This window comes from Chrysoperla carnea, chromosome 1 (assembly GCF_905475395.1).
Source record: "Chrysoperla carnea chromosome 1, inChrCarn1.1, whole genome shotgun sequence".
NCBI lineage: Eukaryota > Metazoa > Arthropoda > Insecta > Neuroptera > Chrysopidae > Chrysoperla > Chrysoperla carnea.
In genome coordinates, this window is record NC_058337.1 from 101,690,892 (window position 1) to 101,709,731 (window position 18,840).

The 18,840-nt window shown below is 26.0% G+C and overlaps 1 protein-coding gene across 1 annotated transcript in view; it reads left to right on the forward strand.

The window, feature by feature from the left end:
- LOC123305427 (ras-related and estrogen-regulated growth inhibitor-like protein) overlaps positions 1 to 18,840 on the forward strand; it is a 42,338-nt gene that overhangs the window by 17,905 nt on the left and 5,593 nt on the right. Inside the window, exons 3-4 of the mRNA XM_044887140.1 lie at positions 15,539 to 15,595; positions 16,375 to 16,685. Of these exons, the coding sequence (XP_044743075.1) occupies positions 15,539 to 15,595; positions 16,375 to 16,685 (368 nt within the window). The remainder of the gene's footprint in view (positions 1 to 15,538; positions 15,596 to 16,374; positions 16,686 to 18,840) is intronic.

Sequence of the window (18,840 nt, forward strand, 5' to 3'; positions counted from 1 at the left end):
TAAAAAAAAGTGGTACCACACAATTATTTCACTCATAGAGAAACCATATCAATTATACTTTTATTGTTCTAAATAAACTATGAGGGCGTTTTATTGTCGTTTTCTTCTTATATACAAATACCATTTTATTAAATACCGAAAAAAACATACAATAAAGCAAAGAGTTATGTAACACTGTTGATTTCCTAAAATCGTAAATCGCTTTATATAGCTTTATAATAGTAACTTTATAGTTTCGGGGTAAGAACAGTAAACTTTCACTCTATTAGTAATTAAACAATAAAAAAATAAGGGTGAAGATGTAATATTCGTGCAAAAAATGTCTTATAAAAGTAGGTAAAATAAAAAATTATAGATAAATTTTGGAATTTCTTTATTTGCAAATAATATTGAAAGTTTGTAAATAATATTGAAAGTATTGTTTTTATTTATATTCAAGAAAACATTGATTTAAGATTATATCGACGAATGTGATATAAACATTTTAATTTTTAATATTTTAAGTTAATAAGTCAACACAAAATTTGCAAAGAAATCTTATGTTTACAAAAAAGCCAATTCGAAGAGAAAAAAAATTCCGTTTTGACATCTAGACCACATAAAAATAAGACAACTGCCGTGCATTGTACAATTATATTATACAAAAATAAATTAGTAATTGTATGATGAGAAACCTTGAACTAAATAACAATATAATACTTGCTATTAAGAATAAAAAAAAAAAAATTAGTATTACTTTCTTAATTAATACAAGAAAGAAGAAAATGCATTTTTCATCAAAACATATATTTTTATGTATAAAAAACACTTTTAAAATACATTGACATGTTTATTATATGTAATATTAGTCATGATGAATGTATTAATACATAGTTTAGTTGAAGAAAAAAAAAGTGGTTTCAACAACGACGTCTATGTACAGAATAGAAAGTCTGATTTTAGAACTTAACAACTTAACGAATTTCATCGCTTCATTTCTTTTTGCAGCCTAAGTGATCGAGCTGTAATGCTATTAAACATTATCCTTTACATTCTTCTTAAAAAATGATTTAGTTTCAAAATATCTGAGCCTGAAAACACAGATCATAACTTAAGAAATACAAAAAACAAGGAGCGAAAAAGGGACAAGCTTTTATTGTACTAAAAAGTAAAAAATAATTTTATCTATAAGTCACTGATACCCGACTAACATATTTGTAAAAGCTTGAGGCGGATAATTTAAAATATCAAAAATGAATCGGAACGCCTCATCTACTCCACATGCCTAATTACTTTTCGATTCATCCTTGATATTAAGCGCCTCAAGCTTTTACAAATAGTCGGATATGAGTGATTTATAGATAAAATTATTTTCTACTTCTTAGTTCAATAAAAGCTTGTCCCTTAAAAAGTATTTTTATTAAAGACTAAAAAAATATATTTATATAAAATATGGTGGAAGCGATGGAAAAATCAGGACGGCCCAACCTTACAATGCATTGTCATCCAAACTAAATGTGCACGCAAAATTTCAGCTCAATCGGTTGAAGATATCTACTTCAAAATTGAGTTCAAAGAATCCACCGTAACATTCATACATACATTGCAAGTTAAATAAAAGCTTTTAAAAAGACTGACTACTGATAAATTTGAGAACAAAGATCAATAAAAATATAAATAAATATACAAGCTTTTTAAACCTATTACTATAACCTTATAAAGTTTTGTAGTAGTTGTTGGGCCTTAACTTTGTAATTTATATTGTAGATTTTAAACTTTAATTTTCGGAAATTGTAATAAAGTTTTAATTATTAATTTATAATGGGATTAACCTCTGTTTCTCTGACATATTCACCTATAACAAAGGCAACTACATTCATATATACAATTACATTTATGATGTGGGTGGAGTCGGTTACTTCGTTCTTATCCAAGCGACGACAAAGTGATCAATTCAATCGCCCCTAGAGTTTTTATATCACTTACAATGCATATCTATACAAATACTTCCCTTACATACCTATCCATAAAGACCATCGGTTTTCAAAAAAGAAGGTACTTTATACGGAGGTAAAAATTAGTGTTTTTATTTTTTTATTTTTAATATTAAGTTTTAACCCTACAAAGAAGACGCGTACAAATGTAAACATACATTATTTTTATTTTACTAAACAGATGTTTTAAATTGTAAAGGTTGTGATGCACTTTTTTAAGTTAAAGTAGTCCGGCTATTTGAGCTATTACGGTGAATGTTCATTTTTTTATAGCTCAAAGCCCCTGATCACAATAAACGCAATTTTGGGGTCTCTTGTGAGGCAAAATTTTGAATTATTTCATTTTAAAATTGTGATTTTTTAACATAGTACCTTATAAAAGAACTCACAATAATGTTAATTGTACAAAAATTAATCGGTGATTGAGCTTCAAAAAAGTTTTCATCATGAAGAAAATTTATCACAGAATTTGCTTATGCAAAAAAACATTACCTTACGTTTCCAAAAAGAAAACATTAAAAAGCTTTAGTTTTTGACGCTTTAACGATATTTTTAGAGCATTTTATTACATTTTCACAGTTTACTACACAACAACCGGACTACTTTAACTAGTAAAGTGACATAACTAATAAAGTGACACTGTTCTTTCTCAACAAAAAAAAAAATACCATAAATATTAAATCACTTATCCGGTCTTATCCGAATTAGAATATGCCTCATTCAAATACGCATTTAATAATATCTTAAATTTAAAAAATTGCTTACACCTGTGTATTACATATATTATAAGCGACGCTACGACTCACTAACAGGGTTAACAAATCCATTATTAAATACTTGAAATTTATGATTTATGAAATCGCTTCAAAAAATTATATTTGCATTTTTTGTTTTGTTTTGTTTTATTTTTCGTACATTTACTTGAGGCGATTAAAATTCTTCAATGGTAATAAATTCGCTATAAAATTATCAAGCTTTTCTTCGAAATTATATTCACACAAATTTTTCAATAACTATATTAGAGTAGTTAAAATTAAAAATAAAATATTTTTAAATGTTTTAATGTTTCGAGGACATCAATTTAGTTCATCGACATAAACGAAAATATAGACTTTTATAATAAGAAGACATCAAAGATTTTCATTGACCGGAATATTGCCGTGGGAATTCAAACTATTTTTGTTTTTATTTGTCAAGGAAATTTTGTACATTTTTTTCATATTTTAATAAATTTAGAATTGAGGAAACCAAAGTGTGGATGTCGAAATCCATGATGCACATCAAAAATAAAAATTATAGCTCTTTAAAGTCGAAAAAATGGTCAAAAGTATCTCTAGTATTAAAATTATTCTAAAAGAAAATAATAGTATTTCGTATTTTTAAATTCCAGGAATAATAAAAATTTAAACTTTCCTTTTTTCAATTATTTCAAATAATATCAATTTAAATCAATTATTAACTAATAATTTCCAATTAATATTTTAACGTTTATATATTGCAAAAAAATTATTTCAATAATATTAATTTCTTTAATTAAAGACGCATTGAAATGGAAAGTCGCAACGAGAAATTGAAAGAACTTATATATAAAATTAATTAAAATAAATTACTTTGTTTTATAATATATGATTTTAGAACACCGAAGATGACAATTTGTTTAAATGTAATACAATCAATTCATGTCCAATTATCAAACTCCTGTTTAATGTAATAAATTCAAAAACATTATTTATCAAATGATCTTCAAAAAGATAGTCTGTAAATTATTATACGAACACAGAGAAACATATTTAACGAATTCGCACATCGCACCTACATTTCTTACCCAATTCATTCAGTTCAATTTAACCCACTTTAAAAAAAGGAATGATATTTTATACTTTTTTATTTATTGCATTCTTAACTGCATTTCATTCTTTACATGTTAATGTTATAGAAAATGTCAAATTAAAAATGTTTGAAAAACACTAATTAATTAAACTTAATGCATTAAAAATTGTGAAAATAAGAAATCAAATTGCACAAATATTATTTATCAAATGTAAATTATCATAATTATTTATTTAAATTTGTGAGACAATAATATTAAATTTTCAATGTAAGTCATAAATGCAATCCATACAATTATATATGCATCCATACTAGTCTATAATTAAAGTAGTGTATTGTTACCATGGAAACGCCTCCAATAAAACTCACACACGGTGCGAATAGAGATAATTTGAAAATTTTACATGGGATTTAATCGTTATAGCTGAATTTTGAATTTTTCGATTCATTTCAATGATAACTGTAATGGATTTTGTTACTAGAGTAGATATTAGATACGATGTTACTGATTTTAATACTTTTTATTAAAATAATGACCTATGCACACATAGAGAGCTGGCTAGAGCTCCCTCTCTATCTATGCATTTATAGCAGGTATATTAATAAAATCAATTTTCTATGATATAAAATAATCCATAATTATTATAGTGGCACACTTTATTATAATAAATACAGAAAATTAATTTTAACATGATCCAATTTTCATTTGAGTGTTGGCTCATATATTATTTAAGTGGTCGAACATAAGCATAACATAACACAACACACAACATAATTATAGCCAGCCAGACAGACAGACACACGCACATATTTTTCAATTTCATAAAAGCGTTATAGTGCAACAACATTGCGAACACAAAACAAAATCTATGTCAATTTAACATAAAATTTAGGGCGCCATTATTATTAAAACATATGTTTTTGGTGTATTTTATTATATGTGGTGTAAAAAGAAACGATTTTTTAACGATATGTTACAAAATTTGATAATGACCACAAAGCAGTAGTATTGTGCTGATTTTTAACAATAATTTTTGTCTTAGGTCGTGTCCGACCAATGTTCTAAAAACCTTGTTTTTCTTATTTCTTTCATAAGTAGAAAATTCTAGAATAATTTGTAAAATAAAATCTCTATATATTATAAATGCGAAAGTAAACATGTTTGTCTGTTTGTTTGTTACGCTTTCACGCTAAAACTAGCGAATGGTTTTTAATGAAACTGTACAGCAATATAGCTCATACTTCAGAATAGCACATGAGATATAATTTATAAAGATATATTAATAAAAAAATAAAAAATTTAAAATTAATTTAATTTGACATTAACATAAATTACAGATTTCTGTAAAAGTAGTCATTTGACATTTCCTTAAATTACAGATTTCTGTAAAAATAGTCAATATAAAATATTTCACGGCCATCTTTTCTGATATACTCAATGATTAATTACGACTATTATACATTTAAAAAAATAGAAAACCATACATATATTTTACCTGTGTAAAACAATCCTTATCATTATTTCGTGTGCTATAGAAAGGGGATAAGCGAGAACAATCTTCATCAATCTATACTCTTAAACCCAGCGAAGCGGGTGGGTATCACTCTAGTTTATTATATATTATTAGATTGAATGAATTCAATGTTTTCTTAATAAGTTATGCAACCGTTGTTATAAATAAGTATATATTTAACTTGGTAAGATATTTATTTATAAATATGTAACGTAATTACAAACCGTAATTATTATATAACTCTTATTATTATTTTAATTGAATAATTAATTACTTTTGTATTACATAATTGTCTGTTTTCTATTTATATATAACTACAAAAAAGTATGGTATTCTTAGAAAGACGTTAAAGACGAATTCACCCTATCTACTTACTTATAAAAAAATCCCTAATATTCTTTATGATATAAACCAGAATAATGGCATTGCTTGAAATTCAATACTACCATTGTTTATAGCAAAACCTACTCTAAGGTTAAGGACTATCAGGTGCAAAGAAGTTTTAAAAGTTTCAGATTTAGGTATGGACGTTAGTAGGATTATAGCAAGAACATAATGCGTTTTTGGCATGTAGGAGGATGAAATGTATATCATGGCACCGAATTCATTGATTGAGTTGAGAAAACTTAAAAAAAAAGCATATTTACTATAGTTAATAGTCTTTAGTTTCTAATCGGAAAGAGCTTATTATCGTGTTCATTGACAAAAAAATTTCGACCGCGAATTTATGAAAAAAAATTTTGATTGCGCCGAACTTATGATTTTGGTATAAAATAAAAATTAATTGTGTAATAATTTTAGTGATAATAATTAATAGCAATTAATTAATTTCAATAATACCTAAGTTTAATAAATGCAGATGACGTTGTTGTAAATAATTTTTTTATTATTTATTTATTTTATAATTTTTATTGAAAGCATTCTTACTGGAACATAACTTATAAGTATATTTATTTTTTATATAAAATCGGCACTTTTAATATGCAAAGAATTAATTCAATAAATATTCACAGTACAATTAATGAATATGATTATGATTTTTTTTAACACACGAAATATTGGACGCATGTGCAGAACGCGTGAGAAATTCTGTCATGACGGAAATAAAATCAACTCAACATAATTTGACTTAGATACCTAAAGTTGAGTAAGCCCAATCATTTGTTAAGCTTTCTTTGAGCTTTTTGGTATTTCATTTGGTCATTTTTCATAAATTAGAAGAAAAAAAGGTAGTAAAAAACACACATCACAAAAGGGAAAAATGGTAAAAAATAAAAGACTGTATTAAAACCTTATGTACATATAATTGAACATATTTTTATCAGTTCACTTCCTTTGTTCCAAAATTTCATATTTGATTATTTGAATTTTATATTTATAGATTAGTTTTAAACATAGAAATTAAAAGCAACATTTTCCTGATAAAAATTTTTTTAATTTTATTCCTAATAAAGAAAACTGCGTATTTGAAAACAAACAAAAAATATTTCTTGGCAAATATGATGAAAGGTCAAATTATGTCGTAGTATATTTAACTTGAAAATTATCAATTTAAAAAAAAAAAAAACTATCCACCCAATTCAAAGACTTTGTTTTATACAAGGATCTCAATTTATAAACTAATCTTTAAAAATATTTATATAGTATATAAAATAATAAATTGACACACTGTATATAATACATACTTTTATATTGAAAATATTTGTATGTGTTATGGTGGCGTTTCGCCAAAGTCATATCTAGTTTCTTCATTACTGTAGCCAGAGTGTAGTTGGTGTTGTTGTTGACAAGAATAAACATTCTCACTGCGAATAGATAACAAGCAACTCACAGCAAAACATTACGTTATTATTATGTACAAAGGTATGCGAGCGAGTAACGGAAGGATCCATTTTAAAATCACCAAGGTATTTTCTCTTCTCTACTGACTAAGAGTGTTTTGTACTCATATATGATTCTTCACCTGAATAAAATTATATATGCGACAATCTATGTAATGTATGACTAATATGTTTGAAAATTTAAGCAAAGAAATTTTATTACAGAGTGTTGAATCGTAAAATTCGTAATTTACTTAAACTCTATAATTAATTTATTACTCGTCTTTCGGATGATTTACGAAGGTTTGGTAAAAAAGAAATGCTATTGCCATATGCAAACCGTATTGTAGAAAACCAAACTTTGAGAATTTTACCCAAAAAAAAAATGGGCACCCGGTAGGAACTATATTTCTTTTGTACTTTTACTTTTTTTATTTACATATTTACAAGATATTTTTTTGAAAATTTAAGCTATTAATTTTAGAAGTCAAATACTTGTTTGATTCTTTAAAAAATTTATTTTTTAACTACCTTTAGTATTTACTGTATGAAATAATTGTAGTATTAGTTTAAAAAAGGCATACTTCTGATTCAGTAGGCAATCCAATATGTGAGTACATAACGTTTGGTTTGACTACGATATTTGTAACGGCATAACATAAAAATTGCGTTGTACTTATTTTAAATCATCTCTGTTTTCTTTAACTTCTGATAACTTTCACAATAATCAATATATCTAAAATACAATGAATTGTTATAAGAAATGCATCTATTTTGCATTGTTCTATCTGTCATGTAATTTTGTGGCAATATAATCTTCATAATTTCCTTAATAACAAATAAATAAAAGCTATAAACACTCTGAATGGGCCATGTGGTTTAATTTCTAAATGATTATTTATAATAAACTGAATTTGAAATTTTATAAATTTTCACAAAATCAAGGCTATGCTACTGAAACGAGGAAAACATACAATAATAAGAAAACTTAACGAAAAATAACACATGTTGTCACTTAAATTCCAATGTTAACAAATTGTGTTAGAGAAAGATTCAATGTTACTGAATCACGAGGTACAAGTTGAAATTTCCGTATACAACTTATGTTGATAAGAAATATATAGAGTAGAATGAATACCTAAATTGTTTTGTAGAAAAACGAAATGTTTGATCTCTGTGTGTGCAGCAAACTCATCGTACATGGAATTTTTGAAATAGAACTTGTTTACGCACACCACTCAAAAAAAAAAAATACAGACAGTGAATCGGTAAAAAAACGTGACGTTATCATATTCGAATGTAACGAAACTTATGCCAAATTCTTTTGAAATTATAGATCAATCGAATTAAAAAAAGGTGGCTTACAAAATCTTGAACCTTTTCTAGAAAAAAACGGGAATATATATACGGTACACTTACATTACACTACTTCTAAGGTTGTCACACTTATTATCCATTAGTTAATATTAGGGCTGGTAGAGGAAAATGTGAAAAGGGTCTTTAGAAATATTTATAATTTATATAAATTTTGTTTCTACCCAGGGTCTTCCGACTGATTCAGTTTTTCATTTTTGTATAAATTGTTTTTCATGACAACAAAACATTCTGATTTTTCCATTTTAAAGCGATGTAAAATTTTTATAGATTTCGATGTATTTATTTAATAAGATTTGTAAACTTTGTAAACTGACGATATTTATAAATAATTTACAAGCAACAACTTCAAAATTTTTTTTGTGATAATGTGTAATAAAACATTTTGCTGTCTGCATGTCTGTAGAGCTAAAGCCTATCTACTCTGACAATTTTAAGCGGTCTGATTATGTAATCAACATTTCTTTGCTGATTCAACTTAATGTGTATATACAAGCTATGTGAGAAGCCAGAATATTTTTTGTGATAATGTGTAATAAATGATTTTTCTGCCTCAATGTCTGTGCAGCTAAAGCCTATCTACACTGACAATTATTAGCGATCTGATTATAAAATCAACATTTCTTTGCTGATTCAACTTTAAATAATGTGCACATACAAGTTATGTGAGAAGCCAGACTACACACCACCTAAGTCTAAAAAATTAAACTTTGTTTGCCAATTAATATATCTAAATATATACACTTAATGATTCTATCAAATGTATCTCTACCAAACATTGTTTTTGTTATTTTAAATTGTTTATTTTCTATTAGAAAGAAGTAAAAAAAAGTAACTTGTTAGATGTTTTGATTTTATGTAATGAAATAAATTAGTCATTAAATGTGACGTATTTATATGACGAAATGAAATTAACTGACAAATATATCTAAAAATAATATGATTATGGGTAAAAATTAATCGATATTCGATGAAAATTTACACTTCAAACAGATTAATCTTTTTTAGATTTAAGGTATTTCCAGCATGGTATTTGCAGTTCCTATGTTAAAGCAATGGTACAACTTTTTTTTCGACAGAATTTAACGAAAAATTAAATTTAAGAATTTAATAATGCTTACTATTAATTCCCAAAGTTTCAGAAATTTTGACCGTTTAAAATGGGAAATAATTATGCCAACGTCCCAATTTCGATCAATTTACGTCAAAATTAATATCTCGAAAGTGAAAATTAATTTCTAAATTTTTTTTTTAGAATTGTATTGTATAAACATTTTTTTCTACTTTTTCTTCAATATATAATAATATCATAAAAAATAGTTGGAGAGACCGGACATTTTACATGCTTTAAATGGGACATGACCCTCAAAATCGCGAACTTTGTCTTTAAATATCTCGCGATCTAAACGGTCAAAAATTATGAAATTTTAGGAATTCATAAATAAAGCTATTATAAACCCGAGAAAAAAAATTCGGCCAAATCTGTCGAAAAGTGATTTCATGCTGGTACTACCTTAATCAGAAATTATCTCTTTTTTTTTTTAATAACAATTATAAAATATATTAATATTAGTATTGAAATGTAGTTTTTACAAACACCATTAAAAAATAATTAAATTTCGATCTTCTGATTTTAACAGAAATATCCGTTTCATATCTTCCTATATCTATTTCAATTAATTTTGACATTTATTTCTGAAAATCTGAAAAACTTTTGCTCTATTTAATGTTTCTCTACAAATGAAATATTAAATAAATGGTGGAAACGCAAGTAAGTTATACTGTATATTAATTTGTATAATGTAATGTACATTTATTTGCGCTCTCACCATTTTTATGAAACTGGAATGATACTTAGTCGCACCATGTGTGAGTTTTATTGGAGGCGTTTCCATGGTAACGATGCACTACTTTAATTATAGAATTGTATGGATGCATATATAAGTATATGGATTGCATTTATGACTTACATTGAAAATTTAATATTACTGTCTTACAAATTTAAATAAATAATTATGATAATTTACATTTGAAAAATAATATTTATGCAATTTGATTTCTTATTTTCACAATTTTTAATGCATTAAGTTTACTTAATTAATGTTTTTCATTAATTTTAATTTGACATTTTCTATAACATTAACATGTAAAGAATTGCAAATTAGTCATAACAGCCTCCTTTATCACCAAAATTCACTGGAAACGCTGGCATCGATTTTATTATCCCTACCATGACTTTATTGTGCACACAACGAATAAATGATGTCCTTAAATTAATACAAGATTTGAATGTTTGCCCATTTGAGCAGTAAAGTGTTGACAATAAATAAACAAAATCGGCGTGACACCCGACACTTTAGGGTTTTTAAAATGGAGAACTCAACGAACGTTGAGACTAGACAAACTGCAAACTTTATGAATTAATAAGAAAATTAACAACTTTTAATTAAAAAACTGTGTTTTCTATCAAAATTGCGTCCGCTAATTTTGAATTACCCAAAGGATATTTTGAAGTACTTATTAGGAAATACCTAAAAGAATAAAATAGAAGACTATAATAAAAAAAATATAACTAACTAAAAAATAATTGAACTTGTGCTCAGTATTGGTAATATGCATCGAAATAACGAATAGAAATACTAAATATCAATTGATTGAAACAGATCGATAAATATATATAAACATAAAATGTGACGTACAAAAATAAAGAATTTAAACAAAATTTGACCTTGATCATGACGATAAAATTTTTTTAGACAATTACATGAAGCATAATGATACAATACGTTAATAAATCAATTACTTATGAAGAGAACCACGAATTATTCACATGTAAGACTACACTTTGCGCCAAGAAAAACTATACGCCATATAGATAACACAATAATTTTCAATTTTTATTAAGTAATACTTCTAATAATTTACTACGCAGTCAAAAAATTGATTATGAATTCAATTTATTTATTTATTTATCTTTAAAATATTAATTCATCAAAAAGAAAATAATTGTAAAATTTTCCATTAACAATTTTTCAATTTTTATAATACTCTGAATTACTCTGAAACGCAATTGCAATGTCGTTACAACTGAATTATGATGACAAGTACTTCAGTATAATTTATAAAAATAAATTGTAACCCCTTATCTTCGCAAGGTTTAGAGTTTTGGAATTACACTGGCTGTATTCGCAGATTCAATCGTAAATACAGTTAGAGTCACTGCTTTGAGTCATTTTAAAATAAATATTTTGATAATTATGAAACGATTAATATTGATGGTATATTAAGTTTAATTGGAAATTTGTGAAACACAGAAAATTTTGTGGTAAAACAAAATTTGCTATCGTTTTTAATTGATACGTCTAATACGGTCTCCGATAAACTCTAAACAATGGACATAGTCAATTAAATTACAACGATTATGGGGCCTTAAAGTCATTTCTAGTTCGTGAACGAGTTAAATTAGTCAATAGGAGATAATCCTGATGTCAAATGGGCCATATTGCACATAAAAATATCAAACTAGACTTGATCCCATGACAAAATTTGAAAGTGAAATCAAAATTGATTAAAAAACGAAAAAATTATAAGCAATCAAAGATTTCATTCAAAGGTTGGCCATCCCCTTTTAGCAGAACAAAGTTTTATATGTAATCTCAGTGGCGATACTCACGTATGACGTCACTAGTGGGTATCTTCCTCTTTATTTAATTAGAAATTTTAAACGTTCACATCTTGCATACTAGTAAAGATTTTTAAAAACAAACTTCACTTTTCTATTCTTGAAGTGAGATTTCTCCAACAGAAGTGATAAAAAAATTTGTTCCGACCCCCTATTGGGTCATTCATGAATCAAAAAACCCTTAAATCACAAAAACTAGAAGAAATATTTTACTATTTTGAAGAAAAGTTTAATTTTTAATTCAATTGTGATATATTGGGTAATACATTAAATAATATTATAAAAACTTCAAACATGTATATCCTACACTACATGGTATTTAAACAATTAACTATGTAAGTTATTATTTTCACTTGTTTTCATTATTGTTTTAATTTTATTTTTTGTCTACATAAACAATAACTGTTTTCTTGAAAGTAGTTTATTTATATCTATTCAGTTTTAAATCTTATGTAAATTTTGAATGGTGAAGATTGATTATAAAATAAAATAAATATACACAAAAATCATTGTCATATGATCTAAATTCCAAAATTATTATAAGATATAATTGACATTTACAAAAAACATCCAAAAAAGCCTACGCGCATTTATGAAAATTTTAATTTAAATTTGAAAAGCAAATAATAATTATTAATAATTTGTATATTAATACAAGCACTTAATACTGTGTCCAAAAAATATGGTGACATTTGAATTTAAACTGCGCGCGTTTGTTGTGCATTATGAATTCCTTTCGCCCGGTCAAACAGTCAACAAGGAATATTATTTGAACGTTATGCGTCATTTGCGTAACGCTATCCGCCTAAAAAGGCCGGAATTGTGGAAAGACAATTAATGGTTTTTACACCACAATAATGCACCATTCCATACTGCACTCATAATTCGTGATCATTTCGTCAAAAACTCAACCCATATCGTTTCGCAACCACCGTATTCACCTGATCTGGTGCCGTGTGACTTCTGGCTGTTCAGCAAGCTCAAAAGACCGCTCCGGGGACATCGTTTTGATACGATAAAAAAGATTCAAGCCGCAGCAAAGACGGAACTGAAGGCAATCCTAGTGACTACAACCAGTGTTTCGAAGATTGGAAAATCCGTTAGCATAAGTGCATTGCATCGGGAGGGGATTACTTTGAAGTGGATGAAATTGATTTGGAAGAATAAATAAAGAATTTTCAAAATAAATACAATGTCACCTTATTTTTTGAACACAGTAGTATATATTTGTACACTTTTCATAAAAATTTTCCTCGACAATATTGAAATAAAATATTGGCGGTGCGTAGATAATTTTTAAAGTGAACATATTTGATTAACATCAAATATTTTTCAAATATTAACATCCGGTCACAAATATACATACATTATAAATATATCCGCCACATACCGGTCAACAGAAGGTTATAAAAATAAGTTTTTTATAAAAAAAAAAAGAAAGTAAGTACAGTGAAAACCATGTAAAACGACATTGTAGACGTCGTTAGTATTTAATTTCAGTAGTTTTAAAAGTTGAAAAGAGTGAATTCATTTAGAAATAAAACCACTCTTCCTTTAAATTTTGTACAAATGTTTTCAATCCGTTTTCTTTTTTAATTTAAATTTAAATTCAATCTTAATACAATTTTCAACGATTTTACCCTTGCATACTTTAGTGAAAACATAATTTGCTAAAAAATTCGATCTGGTTTAATAAATGAACACTGGCTTGGTTCTTTCAAAACTAATTTGTCAAATATGGTGGAAACGCAAATAAATGTACTATACATGGTATGAATGGATATACTACACAATTTAATTGCGTTTCCACCACATTTATTTAAAACACCTTTGCAGCATTGTAAAAAAACATTTAATATGAGATTCCGCGCATAAAATTAAGAAAATTAATCACATGAAAAAAAAAATACTTTTGATTTTACGAGAAAATCGTTGGTTTTGGAAAAATAATTTGTTTTAAATTAATATGAGATAAGAAAAAAATGCATTTCTGTAAGTATGTCAATGAAAAAATTTCTTTTTTCGAGTTCGAAGTTACCTGCGACATGTTAAGCCCATTTAAATTGAAAATCTTAAAAAAAGATTTTCATTGAAATTAAGGATAACATGTACTGAGGGATAACAAAAATTGATTCGGTACTTTAACACTCAAAAGTGAACAAGTTTAAAGTATAAATTTATATATTCATATTCGTTGTGTGCGTAGTCATGGTAGAGACAATAAAATCGATGCCAGCGCTTCCAGTGAAAAATTTTGGCGATAAAGGAAGCTGTTATGACTAGTTTGCAATTCTATACATGTAAATGTTATAGAAAATGTCAAATTAAAATTATTGAAAAACACTAATTCATTAAACTTAATGCATTAAAAATTGTGGAAATAAGAAATAAAATTGCACAAATATTATTTTTTAAATGTAAATTATCATAATTATTTATTTAAATTTGTAAGACAATAATATTAAATTTTCAATGTAAGTCATAAATGCAATCCATACACTTATATATGCATCCATACAATTCTATAATTAAAGTAGTGTATCGTTACCATGGAAACGCCTCCAATAGAACTCACGCACGGTGCGAATTAGTTTTTATATATATATTCATATATCTACTTTTATTATTCGTTATAAGAATAATTACATTAAAAAACTGCGAAATTAATAATAAATTACCGTCAACTTTCCAATAAAACTTCGTAGACAGTTTTCACTGTATATATTTTTAAATTATAAACGTACTTCTAGAAGCTTAAAATTAACTGTCGAATTCAAGTGAATGTAAACTAATCCCCCCATTTCACTGTCAAAATAGACAGGTAAAAGGTTTCGTCTCTTTACAAATTTTATATTTACTATAAAATTAAAAATAATATTATTTTCAAGATTGTTTTGTAAAAGTGCAAATACCTAACACACCCACATTTATACAACAACAACAAAAAAAGTTTAATATGCATTTTTATGACTTTGAACAAAAAAAAATGTTGATTTCATCTCGTAATCATAATATTCTAATAAAAATTATAATATTTACTTAGTAATATTATGTTTATTGCCTAATTAAGTCTCAATTATTTTTACATATATTCGATATAAAATAATAATTTTCCAATAAATTGTTTATGAAATTAGGCCAAAAATAAAATTTATTAAACAAAAAATATTTATAATAAAATAATATTTAAATTAATTTATATCAAATTATTAAAACATTTTCTTATTAATATTTAATTAAATATTATTATCTTTTTCATAAAAAAAAATTCTTAGTAATATAATTTAAACACTGAATAAAATGCCAAAATAATTTATTTTAATTGTTTTTTCTCTTTCTTTACAGCATTGACTGTTCGATTCCTCACACGGCGATTCATTGGCGAATATCGATCAAATACAGGTAAATACAACATATATTTATTTATTAACTAGCTTGATACCAGACCGCTTCTCTGATTTTAAAAGTAAAGACCACCGCGATGTACCCTTCACCTCCCTTGCTCTTACTTATCCCCCTTCCATATCACTCAAAATAGGGATAGGGATTGTTTTACACAGGTAAAATATATGTACAGATTTTAATATTTTTTAAATGCTATATAGTCTTAATGCATGGTGCATATCAGAACAGGTGGCCATAAATTGTATCACTATTTTTACAGAAATATTTAATTTATGGCTCAAAGTGATGCTCATAGATGGCGTAGTAAAATGTCATAGACTAAATTTAATTTTTTTACTTTTTTTTATCAGTTTTTATAAATTATAGCTCATGTGTTATTCTGATGTATGAGCTAGCCATATATCAATGTATAGTCAAATCCATTCAGTAGTTTTTGCGTGAAAGCGTAACAAACAAACAAACATGCTTACTTTCACTATAGGATAGGAATTATTGTTTTTTGATCCATTCTGCAAAGGAACTGACTACTGTCCTTTTTTAACTTTTGGTGCAAGTCCAATCAGCAACTGACTAAAACTCTTTAAACAGACTAAATTGATTTAGACTTAGTCCTCCATATAAAAACAAATCAAGCCTTTTATCCAAAATTGCTCTGGCATTCCTACATCCTTAATTTATTGCTCGTTTTGTTAAAAATCCTCATGTTCCCACTCAAATCGGTTGGATTTGGATTAAAATTGAACAAAAACTAAATTTTTTCTTTATTTTATTTACAGATCTTCTATATAGACAAACAGTAACAGTAAATAATATATCTCAAGAAGTGGAAATTGTGGATGTATGCTGTGAAACATTAAATAGTGCAACCGATCATGTTAAACAACAACAAACGAATAATCAACAAGAAATCATACCAGAAGAACCATTATATTGGGCTGATGCGTGTATTGTAACATATAGCATTACAGATCGTAAATCATTACAATATGCAGTGCAAGTATTAGATAAATTAGTTCAATTACGTAATCAAATTGGTATACCAGTTACATTAGTTGGAAATAAATCTGATTTGGAACATTTACGAGAGGTGTGTATTCTTTTTTTATTCATTACCAACTAGAAACTACCCCTAGACCACCCCATTTTTAAATTGGAATGAATTTAAGTAGCTTTTGCTCATATTGTCATTAAACAGAGCAAACCGCATCTCCAAATATATAGAATATTTATGAATTTTCGATAGGGTATTATCGTTAGTCAAAAATAAATTTGAAAAAAGTTAAAATTTATGTAAAAATTTACTTAAACATTCTGATTTCGAGTCATAAAAGCACATTTTTCTTTTAGAATATTAAAATTAAAAATCGTAATTTTTAAACTGTATATCACATGACCTAAAACGCGGGCAAGCCCTGCTGTCATATCGGTATGAGCCATAGATCATCAATTAATTCAGTGTAGACAGCTGGGTATAGATAATATATCCATAGATAATCAGTATTTATATTTATTATAATCAGATGTCTACGAATATATCTGTCAAACTTATTTGTGTTATTTCGTATAATGATACCCATATTACGTCATCAAATTGGATGCCCGCGTTTTTGACAGTTTAAAATTTAATTTAAATTTTTGGCAAGAAAGCGTGTGTGTACTTTTTCAAAAATAGTAGAATACCCTATTCAATTCACGTGATAGATACGCGAAAATTTTTATTTGACTATCGTGTGATTTATTCATATAATTAAAACAAATAATAATTTAAAAATTATTTTGAAATTTTCACATAATATATTAGAATAAATATTTTTGTTTTGATGAAATATATATGTCGACCTTAATATGTTCAAAAATTGTATAATATGACTGATATTATGATTTATATAATAAATTTTCACTTGTAAAATCAAAAATGAAATCAGAATTTTCACAAATTTTATAAAATATCTATTTATAAAATTTTATGTAGAGATTTTCTAAGAAATTTGTATATATTTCGTGGAAATGACTGCTAAAAATATACTTGATTCGTTTATTTTTATTTCAAATAAAATAAAAAAACTTTCGATTGAATTAAATAAACTCTTTGAGTCTTAATATATCTTTTTTTTATTTAAATAAAATTTGCATTTGATTTTAAATTTATTTATACCTCCAAATTTATCGATTGATTTTATATACATTATTTCAATGAATTTTATTAATAATTTATCTTATTATTTGCTCCATGCATGAGTTTAGTTACCAATGTTACCATAGTAAAGACACAACTTCTTTATTAATATAATTATATGAATGGACATATAAGTTTATGGATTGTATATATGTCTAACATTGAATATTTGATTACATTTTCTAACAAAATTTAAATAAGTAATTATGTTAATTTACATTTTTAAAATATAATTTGTGCAATTTCGTCTCTAATTTTCACAATTTCCAATGCAACAAGTTTGTTGCATTATGCAATTGTTATTTTTTAATAATTTTATTTACTCAATTACTCAACCATTTACATGTAAAAATTAAAAATTAGTCATAACAGTACTTGAATGCGCTGGCGTCGATTTGATTGCTCCTACCATGGCTACGCATCCAACGAATATGTTCTCTATAGCGAGCGAATTTTCGGCCCAAAATGACTAATTTTGTGTCTTTTGAACTAAACATTTAATCTTACGAATTTTTATCATGAAATAACGACGAATTCACGCCCAGTGATGCTTTGGGAATAAGTTCCACCTATTTTAAAACAAAATAATTTTTTTAGCAATAGGAATATTTTGCGTTGAGGGTCATTAGAGAATTCATTTATAAAATATAATAATTGTGTCAAAATCACATAAATGTCAAACAAAATTTTTTTTTGAACATGTTTTTGTTAAATGCATCCATATTATAGTTGAAGACATCTGCTGGTATTATATAAATGTAGGCCAAGCAACTTATATTATTATTATTATTATTATAAAATGACATTTGAAATGAATTAATTTTAAACAAATGGACAGATTTTATATTTTTATAACTGATATATTTGTAAATATAAAAACACACAAAATTTTTGAATAGAAAACACAACACAAAAATTCAAAATAGTTGATTTGCAAAAGTTAATATTTTATATAGTTTACCTAAAAATTTTTGACATAAAAGTAAATTACTCTTGAATGCAAAAACCTTGACTGTTCATCAATTTAGACATTGGCATATTTTATTAATGACAGTTCATGATCTAA